Genomic DNA, 21,178 nt, shown 5'->3' with positions numbered 1-21,178 from the left:
GGGTTGGGGCTCACTGGAACGAGATGTGTTTCATCTGGAAAGGGTCTTTCTCTAATCAGAGAAAGGAAGGAGCATTGCAAAGCCAGTTTGTTCAGCTGCTTCCTAAAATTTGGTGGTTTGCATAGTGGAAATACAATCTATTCACAGTCACTGTAGCTGTTTTTAATGAGAGCTGTTAATAGCTTGTGGGTTTTGCTGGGTTTTGTGTCTGGATGCTCTTTGGGTTTCTCGCCTTCCTCACTGCTATTTTCATTGGCCAGATTGTCTGGGAAACGCAATTCCCACCCCCTCCCGGATGACCAGTTTTATATTCAAAATAGAGCAAGGAATCCTTGGAGGGGAGAAAAGAGCCAGTTCTGACACAAAGACCTGATTAAAAAAAGAAAGCCCATTAAAGGCATTTGCAAAATCAGGCTGCTCCTGCAATCGGGGGGCGTAACTTTCAAAGCTGTCAGTCCCATGCATGGTGTGGACGTGGTGGGAGCCAGAGGTCTCTAATTGAGAAATACTGGAAGGGCCCTCAGCCCCATGGAGCATCTGTCATGGGTCGGACCGGTGGCTCGTCCATCCTCGGATCGTGTCTCCCGGAGCAGCTGCGTAGGAAGCAGGCAAGTAGGGAACATCCCACCCAGATCCACATTCCCCTGAGGGTAGGGAGAAGCCCAGCAGGTTTTTCTCTGTCCTCTTCCTCTCTTCCATCCCTCCTTCACGTGATGCCCCCCTGCCCTGTTTCTTTTCCCTAAGATCTGTGTGGTAGAGAGATGATGGGGGCACTACCCAGTGGCTGCTAAGATCCAGCCCCAAGGGGTGGTTTCCAAGGATGCTGTTCCCTTGGTTTACTGCAAACGGAGAGGAAGACAAATGAGTGCCAGGCGTGCACACCCTGGTACCCCCATTTTCCCCTATCCCCCCAGGGCCTTGGGGGAAGAGACAGTATATGTGTGGGGAAGGCTGGCTGGAGCTGGACACAGCTGTGATGAGTAGGGGAAGTGCTCTGGCATCCAGCACTATTTCTGACATGCATTTAGAAGTGTTCAGGTGGAGAATTGGAGACGTCCGTCATTCCCTACAGCCGTTTGCCCCATCTGAGAATGGTGGGAGGGAGCATCATTCCCTCTGAGACCTGGCCCAAGGACAGGGTCTCTGACAGCACCGAGTGCCTGAGCACCAGCCTGCTGCCAGCTTCACTGCTCCTTTTGGGACATAGCTAAAGGGTCCAATGAAATTATGTCCTCTTGTTAGGAAAAGGCAGCCTCTGGGGTACAGGCCTCCAGTAAGGGTCTTTCCCAGGGGCGGAAATGTGTAAACATGTGGAGGAACATCCCATCCACCTTCTCAACATTCCCAGGGCTGTGGGGGCCAAGACCTTCCCACACCCCTACAGAGACATTAAAGCACTATGAAACAGAGCATCAGGGATTCTGGCCAAGCGAACATGGCCTGTGCCCACTTCCATAGGACTTAGATACCACGTAGGGGTGGCCTGCAGAGGGCATTTCTCCCTACTGTGCTCCAATTCACCCATAGCCCATCCATGTGTGGCCCACACTGCCACGTTTGACAGCAGGTAGGTTTGAGTTCAAATTTGGGTTGAAATTCCAGCCACCGCAGAAATCTCTGTTCATCGATGCAGTTTTGTGATAAAACCTCTCACACCTGAAGAACCTCAGAGATGCTCCAGGTACACAAATAGATGTGCCTGCTTCTCTTGACCCCATCCTGCTCCTTTCCCCTCCCTCCCAGTGCATCTCACCTCCCTGAGAACCATCCCCAGCTGACATCGCACCAGGCTGATGCATCACCTGGGGTGAGCTCATGAGGGAAGCATGTTTAAGGGAGGTGGGATAAGCAGCCTGTCCTCCTGCTTTTTGCCCCTCAATGACCCCAAGCCCTTGTTCTGCTTCCTGGCCCACAGCTTCTTGCAGCTCAGCAGAGCATCTGCCAGGTTCCAGCAGGGCTCAATGCTCAATGTAAGCAGCCATTTTTCCTCCAGACAGATGTTTTGATTAGTGAATGACCACTCTGGCAACAGGCAGCTGTATTCTACTTCTGGAGAGAGCAAGAAGCTTTTACTACCTTTTCTTCCTTTTTTCCCCTTGTCAAGAAACTTTTTGGATCTGCTTATACTTGGGGTCTTGGAAATCTCTGTGCTCCCACTGCCCAGCCTCACACACAGCCTTCTCCCATGGGGTGTCCCAGCTCCTTAGAAAGTCCTGAAAGAGCCAGATGTTCTGCTTGGTTTGTTTGCTTGGGCCAGGTTCACCTGAAAAACATGGACTAAGAAAGGTGGTAGATTCAGGGCAGAAATGGCAAGCTGGTTAGGGTTGCAGGAAGAGATCCCAAAAAAAGCCAATTGGCTCCAATCTCACTTCTGCAATGTGTACCCCCTACCGAGGAGGAGGGGTGGATTTGTTCTCCATCTGCCTTTGGCTGGCAGAGGACAGACATTGCCAAGACCAATTTGACCGCACTGGCTGTGCTCAAGTCTGCAGCAGGACAGCACTGACATTAGCACCTCACCATCACTAGGTGAGGAGCCTGGGTGATACTGGGGGTTGTCCTTTATGCTCCCTCAATGACAATTTAGACAGGCTACAGTGTTTTAATGAGGCCTCAATGCAAGCACAAATACAACTTGGTATATTTATCCAACAAGGACCAAGACTGGATGGGATCTGAACATTGCCGGTAGCATATTCCCCTTTCTCCATCAAGGATGCAACATGCGAGGCAGACATCTGCTTCACTCCTCAGCAAAAACCATGACACTTCTTGCTCTGGGTTCTCCAGCTCTTCACAGGGAATTTCTGCATTGCTATAATTGCTCTTCACACAACCTGGTCCTACTGAGCAGCATCTTTTAGCTATGAAAGCCCCCCTGATGTTAGCTGCAGACCAGTGCTGTGTGCACTGTCACAGGACGTCTTGCTGCTCTCTTGCTTGAAGGAAGAGGTCCTCAGCAAGACTTTGGCCACTGTGTTCTAGAGGATGGTGGCTGTAGCCTCTGCAAAAGACCTTCTGCATGGTTAGTGCTGTTTATGGAACAGCACACTTGTTTTAGCTGTCTTCTAACCACCTTCTAGCAACAAAGCTGCTAAACATTAAAAAGATTTAAAAGAACTTGACCAAAACCCAGCAAAAGTAGAAACAGCCGCAATAGAAAATGCTTTGGTAGCAAATCTTCATTCCTATTTAAGGAGTTGATCTCTCCAAGATCTTCAGTAATTCTCCTCTTCTGTGTCTTGCAAAGTAATCCAAAGGTACCAGGCCAGGAAATGTATTGAAAAGCTATTTTGTTGAGGAAAAAGCGAATTAAATACATCTGGGATGTGCCTAGAACTGGGGGATTTTTTTTCTATTGAATTTGTTTGCTCCTTGCTGATGCAGAAATGCAAATCACGAATACTTACATTATTGTATCCAAAGTGAGTTGATTTCAGCAATTTTTTCTGGAGGGGGGCGGATTTGTGGATTAAAATTCAGCATTTAAGACTCTTCATAATTGGCTATATCTGCATTTTCAAAGTATTTGCTTTAGGGTTTTTCATGTCATTTCCTTCTAAGATGTGTTTTCTTAAAAAAAAAGACATTCTGAAGTTTTAAAATGAAGTGAGACATCTAATCTTGGTGAACTATGAAAATGCTTTGTTGGATTCACCCTAAAATCTGAATGGAAAGGGGGCTCATTTAGTGATTTCACTGGGCTTGGGGGGTTTTTTGGAGCTGTCCTCACAGTGAAACACTATTGGCTTGCTTGGGTCTTAACCTATTTTTCCATGGCACAGTTTCATGGGGGTGAGGCAAATGATGAGCTGAGACTTCTGCTTTTCTGCTAAGTTCTGTCTTGTTTTTCCCCCGCACCCACCCATGCAATCCCAAGGCTGTTTGTCCATGTCATCCATGTCTCTCTTGCAGAAGACGCTGCTGCACTCACATCAGAAACAACTTTTGAGCTCTCTTGCTCTGGTAGTGGAAACCAGCTAACCGCAGTAGTTGGTGTGCCCATGGTGCAGGGCTGTTTACTGTAAAGATGAGATGGCAAATGCTTGCGGCACTTGGCTTAGCCCAAGTACCTCCACCCTACCCTCTGATCTGCTGCAACAAAAGGAGTAAGTGCATTCAGCAGGTCCAACACTGCCCTGTTGGTCTAGGCCGCCCTGGACACTCAAAACACGCCAAACAGGGGCAAGGCAGGTCTCCAAACCTTGTGGTCAACAAAGACTTGTATCTGCCTCTACTGGACCTTGGCCCCCTAGAGCTCCAAGTTAAGCCTGATGGGTTGCTCCTGCAGGGTATGTTCTCCAACCCTCTTTGAAGGTGGGTGTATAATAGGACATTTAATCATATCCTCTTCTATACAAATGCCAGGGGAAGTGTTGCTGGAGCAGGTCCTTGTGGTGGGATCTGCAGAAGACCTCCCCTTGGCCCGTTGCTGTGGGAACATCTGTACCTGCATCCAGCTCTCACTAGCTGAAATGTCACCTCAAACTGCCCTTCTGAAGGTTACTGAAATTACATGCTGTCATCCTGCAACATGGGGCACACAGCATGTGTTAGAGGTCCTATGCAAGCATCCGTGTTCCTGTGACATGCGTGTCTGTCCCGCACACATGCAGAGCTGGATGATACACAGAGCTCACTGTTCCGGTGCCTATTGACTTCTTCAGCAAAGGCTTGCTTGACTCTCCCAGGAAGACTTCTGCATAAAATACTTTTACTCCAAACTTAATGGCCATAAACTAAAATGGCCACAAACTAAAACACAAGAAGTTTCACCTCAACATGAGGAAGGACTTCTTTACGCTGAGGGTAGCAGAGCACTGGAACAGGCTGCGCAGGGAGGTTGTGGATTCTCCCTCCTTGGAGACATTTAAATCCCACCTGGGCGTGTTCCTGGGTAACCTGCTCTAGCTGACCCTGCCTAACCCTAACAATTCTGTGATTCTGTAACTTTTGCTAATACATTTTAAACATATGGAAAAATTTTGTGTTGCCTTAAATCTTTTTTGTTCTGTTTTGATTTTTTTTTTGAACTTGAGTAAAGTCGAGAAAATAAGTTTCCCCACTCTCAGATGTTACATATAAACCAACATTTTTAGATATGAAAAACTGTATGTTCGCAAAAGGAAATTTTCATGCTTTTCTGAGTTACTTTTTTTTCCTCAGTGCTCTTTTCCACTGGAAAAAAGAAAACAAAAAAAGCTGGGAGAACTACTATCAGCTTTCTCTTTTTTTTTTATTGTGAAGCTAGTTTTGAAAAACATTAATCAGAAGTAGAAACACTGTGGAACAACATGTGTTCAACTCAGCCACATACGTTCAACTCAGCCACGTACATTCAACTCAGCAACACATGTTCAACTCGGTCACCTTTTTTTTGGAAGAAAAAGATTACTTTAAAAGAAAAAAGAAAGCTCCATCAGCTGTGGTCTGGGAGCTCAGCAGCAATTCTCCACATCTGCCAATATTTTTCTGCAGCACTATTTTGGGAGTTTGTAAACTAGCTGCCGGCATGAAGGATGGTCGCATTGGCTGCCAAAGGCTGCAGAGGCATCCTGGAGAGTGTGACCAGAGGATTTCATAGGGACTGTGAATACCCAGAGCTGTGCTAACAACTTGTGTGTGTGGGTGGGAACAAGTGGCCTCTGTGGGAGGCTTTTCACTGGTTCCATTTCCCACCCGTGCTGGGACGTGTCTTTCACGTTTCTGTGCCGCTTTGCACGGATGCGTCTTAGACACAAGCATGTGCGGTGAAAGCTCAGTTTGTGCAAGCATGCAGAGAGGTGTTTCCAGTCTCAGCATGGTGCAGAAAGGGTTGGAATGTCCCTCTGGACGCAGGAGCACTGTGGGGAGAGTGGTGAGGCCCTGGAACAGGTTGCCCAAGGAAGTTGTGAATGCTCCATCCCTGGCAGTGTTGAAGGCCAGGCTGGACAGGGCTTGGAGCAACCTGGTTTAGTGGAAGTTGGCAGGGGGATTGGAACTAGATGATCCTAAGGTCCTTTCCAACCCAAACCATTCTATGATTCTATGAGATGCTCAGGTTAGGGCATGGACCCCAGTCCTCTCAAGCCCTGTCAGAAGAGTTGGGATGGCCACAGGCCCCTGATGGGACTTGCTGAAGTTGACTTTCCTCCATGTCCTTTCCCATTCTGCCCCACCAGTGCTATCACTGAGATCAATTCAAAGCCCCAAAATATGCATCCACCATCATGCAGATGGTCCATCACTCCTCTCATAAGATCAACCTGGTGACATCACTAGTGGTCAAAACATATTGCTGACTCATGCTATATCTCATATCCTGAAACTGCTGAAAAGACAGCAACTGCCACATCTTTATCTCCCGTTTGGGAGCAGAGTATATCAAAGACCCCAAGATGCTCCAGTGAGATACCAACAAAAATTGTAGATAGATGTGCAACACGTAGGTAGACTTTGTGCCTTTCATGGTTCATAATAAGTGGAATCTAAAACTTGTCCATCATCCAGCCTTGACTTAAAACAATACCTTTCAGTTCCCTGGGTGAAAAGGGAACTCCAGATACTCTCGCTATCCTGGCAAATAACACCATTCAGAATCAGAAATCCTGGCACAAATATATCTTATACCAATTTGCAAGTGGAAGAGCATGAAAAGCTCACTTAATAAATCACATGCCATTGCGTGACAACCAGGTTTTCTAAGCAAAGCAAACCCTGGTTTCAACCTGGAAGGGAAGCTGCCAAACTAAAATGAACTTGCTGGAGGAAATGCTGTGGCTGATTCAGTGGAGGAAACTTCCCCACTGAAGTTTAGTGGGGAACTGTTAGTGCCCAGAGTGGTGCTGAGTCCTGGGTATATACGGATGGGCTATCTGTAAACTCAGGTCAAAGAAAACCTCAGAGAAGTCTGGATACTGAAAACCTTTCTACTGGGGGTGGGAAGAATGTGTACTGGGGTATCCTGAAATATTTCATCAATTCCTTCCATTTTGCTCACTTTGTCAGTAAAAGTAAAAATGAGGCAGAAAGGAGAATATATTTCAAAAAAATACACTTTAAAATATATATATAAAAACCTCATTTCAGAGTCCCAATTTTTGAAATATTAGATATGTGCTAGAAAGAAAAAAAAAGTTGCTTTTATTGGAATATTTTTTCCCACAAGTCTCGTTTGCTGGAAGTTTTTTTGAACACATCTGTTGGAGTCTGACTATTCCCACACAGTGCCAGACCGACATTTGGGGGAACTGACTAACCAGGTTGGTCTCTGGACCTCCAGTCCCATATCCTCCATGTTCATCACAGACCTTCAGGTAATTTGGAAAGAGCAAGTGTCAACGTGTCTTTGTTCAGCTACGAGTACTCAGGCTTTGGACATGTAGCCCACACCTTTCAATGCCTTTGGTTCAAAGAAGGGTCTGGGGCAGACTTTGGTGCTGGATGGTGTAGATACCTCATATACTCATGGCACTTCAGTAGCGCTGGCTTCAACTGCTCCCTGCTTTTTCAGGGGGCTGAGCAGGCTGAGTTTGCCATGGTTTGGCTATCTTGACTACCCAGACCAAGCATTATGTTAGAATTATTGACCAGGGCTGAAATTACATTTCTGGGCTGCAAGTTTCCCCAGGATCTCCAGCATCCCTTCCTGGACCCTCCAGCAGTGCCTGCATGTGTCATCACTCGGCTCTGGAGCAAGTCTGCTCAATGCCAGCTGGAGATCTCTGCATTGGAGAGAGGACATTCCCAAAGCAGTTGTTTGTGCCCATTTTTTCCTGGTGACCTATAGTGTCTGCCTGAGCTTCATCTGCAAACTGTGAAACACCAGAATTGTGCAGGAACACGAATGCAAGGTCCAAGGTAGTAGGAGGACTGTAGACTCTTCTCTCCACTGCCCCATTTCCCTGAACTCTCATCTTCTCCAGCTTGTTCTTCATGAATGAGAATATAGTTTTACCCCTTAGTGCCTGCCACTTTCCCTAGAGCAGTCTCATTGAAAAGCAATTTCTGGTCTTCCTTCCAGGATGGGGCTGCTTGGGAGCAAAAATCAGTTGATGTCCAATGAGAAACATGCTTCTGGAAGCAACCCCAAAAGCAAAAGTAAACCTTCTGCCCCACCCAAGGTAAGCCTGCAGTTTTGTGTCCTTTTTGATCCTCCACAGGTTCAGTTAGTGTCTGGAGTGATGCACGCAGTACCTGTGTGTGCCAGCAGGAACTTGAGTATTTCTACGTCCTAAAATTTGGTCACCAATTGTGAAACGTTGTCCAAAGGGCAGAAAACAGATCTTTATGCCTGGCTCCCCACTAAGAGCTTCTTAATATGGGGTGAACTATTCAATCAAGCCTTTTTCGCTCTGGGTTTTTATTCTGTCAAAAAGCATGCCATTTTCTCGTGCTGTGGCCATGAGTTGTCTGTGTAGGCTAGGGATGGTGGTGGTCTGAAAGGGTATGTCCTGTTGAACCTGGCACAACTATTTGTGTGGGCTGGACTGGAGTGCAGGGGAGGAAACAGGGAGAGAAGGTGCAGTGTGTGTCCTGCATCTCTTGGACACAAGTCCTCCAAGTTAAGCCTCATATTTTTCAGACAGGGTTGCTGCCCTCAGCACTCTGCAACCCAAGCTGATGTTGCTGACTTGCAAATGGCACAAAGGTGGGTCAGATGCAGGCTAAGAGTCAAAGCTGCAAACCGCAATGGAAACTTCAACATCAGGGGGTACAGCGGGTTCTCTAAAGAGGTTCTACAGCTAATCTGTGTTGGGATGGGCTGAGAATCAGGAATGCTGAGGATCTGCTGCTCCCTTTGAATTCATGTGGCCTTTGCTTGCATGGACACAGATCAGGAAGACACTAGGTCAGTATTTAGGAGACTTCAAATGACAAACACCTTGTTTAAACTATGGAAATCACCGTAGCTATGTCTGTTGCTGTACAGAGACATTAAGTTGTTCTTAATTGCCCTTGTCAGCACTGCATCCAGCAGCCAGCACAAGAGAAACGCTAGGTGCAAGTGTCATGCAAAAACCTTGTTGGGTCTTGACCTTTGAGAGGGGGAGGAATTGCCTATAATTTCTTTTGATAGCAGGTGGAGATGTTTTTCACTCCTTTAGTTTAATTTCTGAGTCCTCCCATGGTTGTGAAGTCCAGTTTTCATGACAGCAGATGTCAGATTGAGCAAGAAGATGTTCTTTTCCTTTGTTTCCTTCTCTCCAGCTCACTGGAGATAGGAGCTGCTCTCAGTGTAAATACAGTATCATCGATCACCTTCTGACACTCATGTGTTTTGCCACAGGCGCTAAGCTCTCACGTGTCAGGGGAAGTCCATATTTCTTTCAGTTAAATTAGAAAGGGCAGTGGGTGAGCAGCTCTCCCACCCTGTACTGCTGCTAAGTAGGGGTCCAACGGTGGTGTGGACAGGAAACACTAGATGTTTCTAATTCAGCATCTGTAGTTCACTCCTTTTGCGCATGTATAAAAATACTGTTAGTGGTCAAACACCCACTCTAGTCACTAGGTCCTGTGCCTTGGACTGATCACAGGACTGGCGTTTGAGGGTGAGTAGAGAGACCAACACAGCCCAACAAGCCATTTCCACAATATAAAACTCTTAGCCCACAAAACAAGGTAGTTGCATCCCAGCTGTTGATTGGAGTGGTCTATGGCCAACTGGCCACTCTCAGGGTCTGGGCCAAGCCAGACTAAGGACCATATCAGCATTTTAAAGGTGTGCCTAGATGAGTTGCAGTACCTAGCTTCTGTTTAATTTGCCAGTATGGTCACTGCCTCCATTTTTTGAACATATCCCTGAGCAAAGGATATTCCACGATCCCTGGGACAATTCTGGCAAAGAATATCCCCGGTTTTCTGCTTCAAATAATATTGCAATTTTCATTTTTCAACAAGATCATTTAAGTCTCATCTCCCATTGATCCAAAATCTGGCATGAGGGAAAAAGAGTTAGATAGACCAGGATCCAAATGAGTGAGTAGCAGATTTATTATTTTATTTAGAAGGAAGCCAAGGTTATTCAAGCTGACAGTTAAGACATCTATGACCATGTCGTGGCAAAATATGCTAAAGCCATCACAACACATACACAGCCAGGAGCAGGAGCCGTTGACTGACTACAGAGGGCTCTGGACTAGACTCCCACTCATCTGCGAAGAAAAGAGCAGGTCTTCCTGCAAACACATAGAAGTAATAAATGTCTTCTTTTTTTCTTTCTATTTCTACCTAAGGGCAGACAATTTATCAGCATCCCTCATCTAAACCAAGCCTCTGTACAAGGTAAGACTCTTGGCTCTGTTACTGTTTTCTTTGCCTTCCCGTGGGGGTTTGCAAGGTGGTGGTCCCCCAGCAGTAGGTCTTGAGAACAAGCTGTCATGTCTCAGGCGTGTGGTTTCTGTATCTTTAGCATTGCCGGGCAGGGAGTTTATTAGTGTGCTTTGGAAGATTCAGTTTACATCACTGACTGTAGCTGCCAGTTTCCCCTGTTCGTCAAAGAAATTAAGAGGGAAAAGCATTCCTTCACTGGTTGAGCAAAGTGAGATCTGAGACATCAACTGCATGAGATTTCTCTGTCTGCTGCCGTCTGCAGCATGACAACATGTGGATGCTATATCCAGCCAGCTGAAAATTTCAGAGGAAATAGCAGGCATCAGAGAGCCCAGAGAGACTACAAAGAGAACAAGAAGAAAGGGAAGAGCACAAAATAAGGATGAGCAGAGCCCCTGCTTGGAGACTGTTTGTTGGCTTCATTTACCTCTGCAATTATCTGCAGGTCGCAGATAGTGTTTGGTAGATGATTGTTTTTTAGCAGGAAACCCTCTGCTACTTCTGCCCAGCCTCCAACAGAAACTTATATATGTTTCTGTTAAAGACATTTTGCAGATTAAGGACAGAGAGAGAAAGAATTAGAAGATGGCAAAAAATAGAGGAAGCTTGGAAGAAAGCAGTTAGCAACACACTAAAGTTCCTTATGCAGCAAAAATGTAGGATTAGGGGAGACAGGGCATGAGTAAAGGATGATGATAGAGGGGCTCTGCCATGGGGCAGACAGAGGAACTCCTGCAAAGTCAAAATGCTCTTCAGAATTGACATTTGTTATGGGACCAAATTTCCAGGAGGTGTAGCTCCTCAACCATGTGAATCAGGGTGCATTTCCATGGGAGTTCCATCTTTTTTCAGAAACCATGCTTTCTTTTGCAAAACTGTTTTCATGGCACAATGACACGTTCCTAAGCTGCCGTGCTCTCCTGCCTCCACAGCTGAGCAGGCACTGCCAGTTTTTCACTGGGTTTTTATCAACCTTCTCACTCTGGTGAGAAGCACAACAGAAGGCGGCTTTTACTTCTGCTTCATGACAGAAGGCAGAAGTGGAAAGATGCTATAAAACGCATTAAGCACCATGTTAGCCATTTTCAGCTCCCAAAAATATTTTGGTTTGTAAGGTTCAGTTCTGGTTTTGGAGCAATATTCACACCAACAGTCTGAGGCACTTCTTATTTTTCTCTACCAGTGCCTGAGTTTACAGAAACGATGCTTGCTATATCTGATTCTGTCCTCTGTGGCAAAGTGGGCTGATAGGAACCATGCAAGATATTTGAGATATCTGACATATTCTAAAGAAAGAAAGAAATCAAAGAAATACAAGTGAAAAAGCACAAAACCCCAGGCAATTCAATCATACAAAAAAATCAAAGAGCTGAATTATATTTTGTGGGAGCAATTCAAATTCAATCAGGCAAAAATATTGACTATGGAAGTGTGGCACAGAATATAAAATAAAACCTTTTTTTTTTTCTTGTTTTGTTTTGTTGTTTGTTGCTTTTTTTTCTTTTTGCATTCTGGGCATTTTGATTTTTCTTCTCTGATCTCAGTGTCATGCAGATCGTTTCACAGTTTCAAGTTTTCACACCACTGTCTCAGAAATCATTTATTTATTTTATATTAGGCTAACAAAAGCCTAATTCCTCCTGACATTATTTATATTAATGGAAGTAACACAAAGGCAGGCAAGGAGTGTCAAGCTCTGGACTCAGCTGCAGTGTTGGCAGCCAATCCACTTTCCACTTGGGGTGGATTCTTCCATCTCATGAGTCTCTCTTTCATTTTAACACAGTTCCCTAAGCGCTCGTGATGTCTTTACAGTCAGTTCTAGATCATTATGGAGTCAAAAGTTATGTTTAATTCTGCACCTCTAAAGCCCCCACTACGGTGAAGTCCTGGCCCATGATGGTGGTCCCTGAACACAAACAGCTCCATCACTACAGCTGATGCTGTTCATTTGCATTGGGTAGATAAGGCATAGCAGATAGGTAGAATAACGCCTGCCCTTGCCCTGCCAGCTGCTCACAGCTGGATTTCAGTGCTATTGACAGAGGGAGCTGGTTGTTTTGGGTGCTTGTCCTCAGGCATTATAATAAGCTGCGACTGCGCAAAGAATCGGTCTCTCTGCAAGGTCATTTCTTCTAATCGAAGAACTGCAAATTCTAACTCTTCTCTTGATTTTAGCAAACCTTAATATGGATAGGATTGATTTTCAGGGAGTGGGAGCTTAGCGTGCGCTTGAAATTGAGGTCTTTTGAGGCATCTCAAGATTATCATTGAAGCTCAGTCATTTCTATTGCTGTTCCTTCAATACGGATTTGATTTTGAAAGGAATGCTGTCAGAAATGTGGCTTTGAGCTTAATTGGGAAAAAAAGGGGTTTGTTTATACTGAAAAGGCTCACTTATCAATTAGAAATGGAAGTTCATAAAAAAATAGCACTTCCAATCAAAAGAAAGAGGGGGAAGGAAGTAAGAAGGAATTGCCCAAACTGTTCAGATTTTCTAATAAAAATGTTATGAGTTTAGGTCTGATACAATCACCTATTGGAATAATCTACTCCAGGGAAGTGGTGTACTCCCCAGCATTGAGCACTGTTAAGATTCGGCTGGACAGGGTGCTGGGACATCTTGTCTAGGTCATGCTTTGCCGAGAAAGGTTGGAGCGGGTGATCCTTGAGGTCCCTTCCAACCTGGGATTCTGAGATTCTGGGATTCAATGATTTTACAACAAAACCAGAAATTTTCTGCAAAAACATTCACTGTGTCAAAACACAAGGCTGAAAGAACTCTGGCAGAAAGGACTTTTGCAGTGCAAGTCTGGATGTCCCAGGAGACATCTCCCATGCTCTCATCCCTGGGCTTGTGGACCAGCTGGGAGATGCAACAGTTCCAGCCCAGTTCTGCATCTCCACCAACAGGATCTAATGGTGTTCCTCTTGGTGATAGCAGCAGTGAGGCCATTGTGCCCCCAGCAGCTGTGGGTTTTGAAGGCATCTTTTTCTAGCACACATTTACCTTGGTGAACCAGCCCATGCCATGCTGAAATGGAAAGCTGACCCTCACAGCTCAGTGCACTCAGCTGGCCAACACATCCTGAGAGTTCTCATTTACCCTATAACCATCATAGTGTGGCTTTAAACCAGCTGATGGTCCTTTGGGGAACCCAAGCACAATCTCAGCCTGCTCTGTAGCCATGAGACGGTTGAAAGACCTTCCATTCATGACGGGGCAGAAGACTGGATGAATCATTTCTATTAAGCCATCAAACTGGCACTCAGCCTATGCAAACTGAGCTGGTATCTAACTTTCCTGACAGCAGCTCTGAGCCAAGAGGTATTTGGCTCGCAATCAAAGTCTCTGGGCTGCTAGCATTATCTGCAAAGCAGTCACTCCCCACAGCCCTGACAGCTTCTCTGCTATAGAGTCACTCATGACCTAACTTGATCAAATAGGCCAAGAAAGTATTATCGATGCTGTTTCTTAGCAGGGTGACAGAGACAGGAAGAGTTACTTTCATCATGAGACGGCAAGTCTTGCTGGCTTGAGCAGAGAGAGCTTTTCTTCTGGCTCACTTAAGTGTGCAGTGTTTCTCAGCATGTTATTTTGAGAAGGGGATAAGAGGTGATCATAGTGTGTTTTCAACATATAAAACATTTTTGTGCTTACTGTATTTGCTCTTTTTCTTTCTCTCTTTTTGTTTCTTGTTTTGTTTATTTGTACTTTTGTCAGTTGCTTCAAGATCAAAACTACGGTTTTCATTTTATTTCTTGGAATACACAGCCATTCTGTGCTTGAAGATATTTACACATTTGCTTCTATTTTTCAAAGCAGAAGTGTGACCACTGCATTAGTTTACTTTCAAGAGGAGCAGGACAGTGCATGTGGATGAGCGTGTTTGTTGTGGACACTTTGCAGAAGGCACATGTCCAAAAACCTTTCATGTCAGAGAAGCTGTGTGATAACAACTTTCTCAAGGAGGCAACGAGAGTTTGGGTCCATTGCTAGCGTCAAACACTCTGAGATCCCTTAAGGGGAAGCCCCTAACTGTGCAAGCTATTTTAAGACTTCAAAGCATTGTCCCCTGTGACTGATCATCCTTTTCCCCGTACATAGGAGAGAGTGAGGCTCTGCTGAAACCTCTCAAGGATCTCCAAGTTCCTCCTCACAAGCCCAAAGGGAACCGCTGAGGGCTTTGGTTTACAAAGCTACATTTCCTCCCACACTGACCCTTTCTCCTCCCCCTCTCAAACAAATCGCCAATGGAGCAGCAGCCAGGCCTCGCACAGACACAAAACCCAAGCTGCCCCAGAGACATGTTATCTTGCGATGACAAAGGGCCAGTCTGGCGCTCTTGCTGGTGGCTTTATTTGAAAAGGTCACACAGAGACTGTGGCTTGACAGTCTGTTTTGAAAAATGTTAATAATTCATCGCTCTCACTGCATTAATTAGGCTCTGTACAAGCTAAAACCTTTCTGCAGCAAATGGCCTCCTTTTCTTATCTTCTATTTTTTCTTTTTTCTTTCCCTTTTCTTTTTCTTTTTTTAATCTTTTTCTTTCTTTCTCTTTTCTTTTTTCTTTTTCTTTTCTCTTTTTCTTTTTCTTTTTCTATTTCTTCATATTTATATTTTTATTTATATTTTTATTTATATTTTTATTTTTATTTTTTATTTTTTATTTTATTTTTATTTTTTCATTTTTTTATTTTTTCTTTTTCCTCTTTCTCTTTTTTCTTTTCAGCATTGTTCCCAGGCTGAAAGTCAAAAACACAGCATTGCACCAGCTGCTAAGAAGGAGAAAAATGACTGCTATAGCTGAACCCAGGACACTTTTTTTTTCCTCTTTTTATTTTTCATTTTCTTTTTCTTTTATTTTTTCTTTTTCTTTTTCTTTTTTCGTCTTTTCTTTTTCTTTTCTTTTTCTTCTTTTCTTTATCTTTTTCTCTTTTTCTTTTTCTTTTTTCCTCTTTTTCTTTTTCTTTTTTCTTCTTTTCCTTTTCTTTTCTTCTTCTTCTTTATTTTTTTTTTCTCTTTTTCTTTTCTCCTTTTTCTCCTTTGTCTTCTCCTTCTTTTTCCCCTTCTTCTTTTTCACCATTGTGGTCTTGTTTGATTTTTGTGTTCATGTGCGTGTGCCGATCCTCTTTATAAAGTCTGATCTACCCAAAAATAGCTGCTCATTTCTGCTTCAGTAGCTGCGAGCACAGAGCACATGTGAACGGTTGCACAACCTCTCCGAGAGCAGCACTGGCACAACCCGGGCATGCAAATGTAGTGATGCAGCTCCAGCCCACAGAGATCTGCTCTGGCGTGGGTTTGCATGTACCAGGCAGCAATTTTGCCACACACAGTACAGTTCATGTGCACCAGAGAGAGAAAGTCCATTTTGCCATGCCAGAATTTACCATCGCCCAACATGGCTGGAGTAAAAGCAACGTGGTAGGGCAGGGGATGGGGATGCAGACTTGCTCACAGCCTCGGACCAAGTGGGTTGCAAGTGAAATGGGAGACACAGAGCACTGGTTTTGTGGTCTGGAGCATCTCAAGTGCATTGGGGCTAGGAAGAGGGCAGGGGATCCTGGAGCATCCACCACCCCTGTGGGAATTTCAGCTGAGCAGGACAGCCACATGCTGTAGAGCTGCCAGGTCAAAAGCAGCAGGGTGACTTAAAATGTGGTGGCACATCTGCAAGGGATGTAAAGGGATGGCAAGATACAGGCAGAGACTAGAGCAGCTGGAGGGAGAGTTAAATCCTAGCAATGGGCTCAAATAACAGAAACTGAGATGACTTTATACCTTTTTCAATCAAGAAAGCCTCATCTTTTTGAGTCAAATCCCAGAGCCACTCTGGGAAATGTTACTACAGCAGTTTTCATTTACCGCCATGTAAAACTCAAGCCAAACACTGACAGGTTATTTATGACCCTTCTTATTCCACAAAAACCTTTTTCTCTTGTTGACACACCAGGTTGTGTGGATAGGGGTGTCTGGAGTTCTTTAAAAACACATGCACTGGAAACACTTTGGTGAATCAGTGTTAGTCCCTGAGCAGAGCCTGCAGTTGGGAGGAAAGGTGGGTTGGTGGAAAGCTTGGCTTTTGGGGGACAGCTCCTGGAGGGGGGTGTGTGTATGAAATGCCCTGTCATACCAACAGGGTGTGCATCACCCTTCTGTCAGGGAATTCAATAGTGGTGGGTTCAGTGGTGCTCTGCTTCTTACAGATAACCTGATTGTGATTGCACTGTACGATTTTCCTGCCTCAAGTGACCGTGACCTGCAGCTGGTCAAGGGGGAGAAACTCCAAGTCCTCTCCAAGTAAGTGACCTACTGCAAGAGGGAGGTTCAAACATGAGCATGGAGATGCTGGGGAAGGGGGTACCTTGGGGTCAGACATCAGTTTGCAGTTCACCAGAGCTGAGCATGTATCCTGTCTTTGCTCCAGAGCGTGAATATGTGTACCTCTTCTCTCTGTAAGGTAAGAAGGTGACACTTCCATGGGTTACAGATACTTCGGGGTTGGGCATTGTCTCTGTCTGGATACTGTGGGACCTTCTTCACTGCTGGTGCCCATGGGCACAGAAGTAGCATAAATTACAACCATAAGCTAGCTCCTGTTTCATATTTTGTGCTGATCGTGCTTTTGCAAAGGATGTGGGTTGGGTGTAGTCAGAGGGAAGGACAGAATCGAGCCATAAAGGTATGTGGTTTCATTTCAGCTTCTCAAATGAGAAAGGAGGCTGACAGTCCATCCGGCTGGACCATAACAAGGCAGAGGCGGGGTTGGGTGTCCCAATCAACACACCCTGTAGGGCTGCTCCATCCTTGACTGCTCTGTGAGATGGCCTCCAGAGAGGACAATTCTCAAACAGATGCAGTGGGATGGGACCCATGGGGCAGGAAGATGAAGAGCCTGCTGCATGGGGATGCTGTTTGGTCACAGCTGATGGCTGAGCCAGCAATGGGAGAGCAAAGCAGTGGGGTATCCAGCAGAAAAAGGAAGGAGCAAAAAGAAGGACCCCCTATGCAAGAGACAAAATAACCCCATGATGACCCAGATTTCTCTCTTCTCACGTGGGGCACATAGCAGAAGTTTGGATTTGTGGTCGCTCATTGCTTCCTCTGCATTCACAGAAAGAGTCTGTCACCTCCAGAAGTCCCTGAGAGACCAACAGCCTTCAACTTGGTGGTAGTCATAGGAAATTGAGAGGCACCTGTAGAGTGGACTAAGGAGCCCTAGTCTTTGTAGTGCTCGAAACCCCATAAACTACACTGCCACCACAGCGTTAGCTTGTCATGAAACCTCCTCTGGGCACTCAGGCTTTTTCTCCTGCTTGCTTTGCAGTGAAGGGGACTGGTGGCTGGCAAAATCTCTCAGCAGTGGGAGGAAAGGCTACATCCCCAGTAACTTCGTCGCACAAGTGGACAGTTTAGAAGAGGAAAAGTAAGTGCAAAAGCTTGTGAATGGTGAACACTGATGCCTGTCTCCCAGCAAGCTATGGAAACAGCTTTCCTTGACGTCAGGAAGATGACATTGCTGGGCTGGATGGCAAGATGTCTTTCATCATCCCCAACAATGCTGTTCAGTTCAGGGGAAGTTTTAAGCACCATATGGGTGTAGGGTAGGAGGGAAGTGAGGTCACTATGGAGAAGTGGGCAAAGATTGCACCCACCGTGGAAAACAAGGGTTTGGGGGGAGAACATAAAGGTTATATTTGCACTAGCAAATTAGCAGTGCCAGGGAACATCCTCTGGTCCCATTGGACAGTGTACCCACACTCATAGTGTTAAACTTCCTCAGCCTCCAAGAGCATGTCTGCATGTATTGGGAATCCCTTGGGAGCGGGTGCTTTGATCCAGGTCTTGGATATGCCAGGGACCACACCTACAGTTTAACAGGGCAGACAACTAAGTGCCAGTGCCCAGACCTACAGCCTGGTGCTGTTTGTTTCACTAGCCCAGATGCAGCCTGCATGTTTGGCTTCCTGCAAAGAAGATGGTAAGAAAGACTGGAGCCAAAAGGTCTTATTATGCCTATAATACAAGCAGCAGAAGAAATTGTTTCCATGAAATTCTCCTCTGTGACATTCAGCTAAAAATGATCAGTTCCACTTGCAAGCTCCTCTTAGAGGGACCCAACCGTCATCGAATTCAGCAAATATCTAGCCGCACACAGAAATGTGGTTGGGACATAAATGTTCTTTGTACCCAATGGGTATATTTAAATGTCTGTGGGCACCCTATGCTCAGCTTGCAGCCCATGTATCTGCTTTACACACAGCCTATCTGGGCACGGCTCAGGGCTCACCCATTTCTCAGGTGATCTGTGGGTCCCTGTGCGCCTCAGAGCTGTGTTCTGGCTGAGCTTGCACTACTCTCATGTACAAGGTACTGCATGTACAATCTACTCTCTGCTCTGGCTGAATTGCTAGGCTATGAAACAACCCCAAAGTCACCCAAATCTGGCATTAATCTACTGAAAACAGTCTATTGCTGCCACTTTCCAGCAGATAAAAAACTATTTGCTGATATAAATAACCCTCAGTTTCAGAATGTAATGGTAAAAAAAAAAGTAACTGGAAAGAATTTTATTAAGATTTTTTCAAGCAACGATTTTGCCTTTTCTGTCTCCCAGGTGGTATTTTAAAGCTCTGAGCAGAAAAGATGCTGAACGGCTGCTGTTGTCTTCTGGTAACAAAGTCGGCTCTTTCCTAGTCCGAGAGAGTGAAACCAGCAAAGGTGAGATCTGCAGAGCAAGGGTAACTCCTCTTTATTGCCACAGCTGGGAAAACCCTTCAGACCTGAGCTGTGAGTTCAGCTGTGTCAGTGGTTCTTGGATCTGGCTCAGCAGAACAGCACTTGCAAGGCTCAGGAGGGCTGTAGAATTGAGCTGGGAATTTGGAGGGCAAAGATTTGCTCATGGTGCTACTCCTGTGTGTAGTTCAGGCTGTGGTAAGGGTGGCTCTTGCCACCACAGGTTGTGGCAGAGATGCAGGAGCACAAATAAGCAGGAAAGACTGAGGAAATGGTACTTTTTTTGGCAAACAGAGATTCTTTCATGCACTCTTGAAGAAGCTTTTCTCCTGTTTGCAGCAGAAGCTTGCAGAATTTTGGAAAAACTCTTTTGGTGGAACGTTCTCCCAACGGAAACATGTTTTTCCTCATAGTCTGTAGCAGGGAGAATTGATGCAAACCAAAACTTTTGGAAGGAGACTGACTGGAGAAGAAAAGGTGGTATTCATCCACTTTCCTTCCATATGAAGACATGACTCAATTAGGATGGAGAGGAGAGCATTGTGGTCACTTCTCTTGGACAGTGGGTATAGTTATAAACCATAACAATTAACTGTGTAATTGCAATTTCTTTGTTCTGTGCTGTTAACTTGAAGATAGTCTGGAAGCTAGTTTAGGTTGTCCCTCCAGTGCATGAAGCACTGCCAAGCCCACCACTAAGCCATGTCCCTAAATGCCACATCTACATGTCTTTTAAATAACCGTAGGGATGGTGACTCAACCACCATGCTTAGAAACAAATCTCTTCAATGTTTCCTGATCTGAATGTTCCCTAAAAATTCTGAAAACTGCAAATCCTCATGGAAAGCATCCCTCCTTGTTGGCATCAGTGTTAGTCTTACAGTTGAACTTGATGATCTTACAGGTTTTTTACAACTTAAATGTAACATACATGCTGTGCATAAGCCCAGCAGACACTTGTGCATTGTATCTGAAGATCTGTGAAGGAGTGAGGCCCTCTGTCCACACATGATCCTAGACTTTGTGGCATCTCTAGAGGCCACCCATCAATGAGATCAGACCATTCCCTACACTTGCGCAGGACAATAGTCCCCTACTTCTGCTGGCCACAAGCTGCACACACAGGGTGAAATCATTCCCTGCAGTTCTCTGGAGTGTGGATGGATCACACAGGGCTTGGACAGAGGTGGTGGAGTCTGGAGATTCAAGGAGAAATAACCAGGCTAGACCCAATCTTCAGTTCCTGGTCTCTGCTGTCTAGAAGCAGACTTAGCTGGAGGTAAGTGATACTCTGCATTAGCAGATGTGGCCTGTTCCACTCCATGAAAGACCGGTGTTAGTCCCAAATGGTCAGAGGTCACCTCTGCTCAGAAATGTGAGTCTTACCTCTGTCTTCTCTGATATTTCGCATTCTGTCTTAAAATATGGCTGTTATTGCTTCAAACACCTCATCCTCTGAATCACTCTATGAGATTAGCTTCTACCTGAATACCCTGTGCTTTAGACTGCCTGAATGGCCATGGTGACACCATTTGATCAGCCTTAACCACAGCTTCCTCCTTTCTAAAGAGAATGGGGAAAAGACAAAGCCCCTCTTCTCCAAATGTGCCATGAAGCTGAGTACACTAATGTAAAAATCCTATGACCCACCATGAGATATCCGGAGCAATGCCTGCCCTTCGAGCTCCCCAAGTTCTTCCTGTTTTCCTCCTCCACGACCTATATTTTCATTCACTTTGCACCAGCAACATTTGACCTCCAGGGCTGAGCACGGAGTTAAGCTAAGGGCAGTATCCCCTCTAACTGCATGCGCTGGAGGGTGGTTGTCTCATATTGGTTTTTCTCAGCCACAGTGGGATGCATTTTGCACCCTGCCTAACAGCAGCACCTATTCATAACCCATCCTAAGCAATGTGTCATTTTGCTAATGATTAAAGACACACAAATTCTGCAACCCTGGGGGCTTTTCTCTCAGCCATCCTTTTCAGAGGCCGTGAAAGGCACATTCAGCGTCTGGGAAGATGGGTCCTTGTCAAGACAGTGTGGGAAGCAGACCAGCAGTGAAATCATGGGCAGAGAGAAGCTACTGGAAATAAACAAATCTTCCCCTCAAGTAATACTCATTCT

At 45.3% G+C, this 21,178-nt stretch overlaps 1 protein-coding gene across 1 annotated transcript in view; it reads left to right on the top strand.

The window, feature by feature from the left end:
• The first annotated feature begins 528 nt into the window (after window positions 1-528).
• Window positions 529-21,178, top strand: part of BLK (BLK proto-oncogene, Src family tyrosine kinase) — a 33,516-nt gene continuing 12,866 nt past the window's right edge. The window contains exons 1-6 of the mRNA XM_030489790.1: window positions 529-608; window positions 8,003-8,102; window positions 10,215-10,263; window positions 16,522-16,615; window positions 17,643-17,741; window positions 18,933-19,036. Coding sequence (XP_030345650.1) covers window positions 529-608; window positions 8,003-8,102; window positions 10,215-10,263; window positions 16,522-16,615; window positions 17,643-17,741; window positions 18,933-19,036 — 526 coding nt within the window. The remainder of the gene's footprint in view (window positions 609-8,002; window positions 8,103-10,214; window positions 10,264-16,521; window positions 16,616-17,642; window positions 17,742-18,932; window positions 19,037-21,178) is intronic.

Source organism: Strigops habroptila, chromosome 6 (genome assembly GCF_004027225.2).
Source record: "Strigops habroptila isolate Jane chromosome 6, bStrHab1.2.pri, whole genome shotgun sequence".
NCBI classification, from domain to species: domain Eukaryota; kingdom Metazoa; phylum Chordata; class Aves; order Psittaciformes; family Psittacidae; genus Strigops; species Strigops habroptila.
This window is presented reverse-complemented; position numbering and strand designations above follow the sequence as displayed.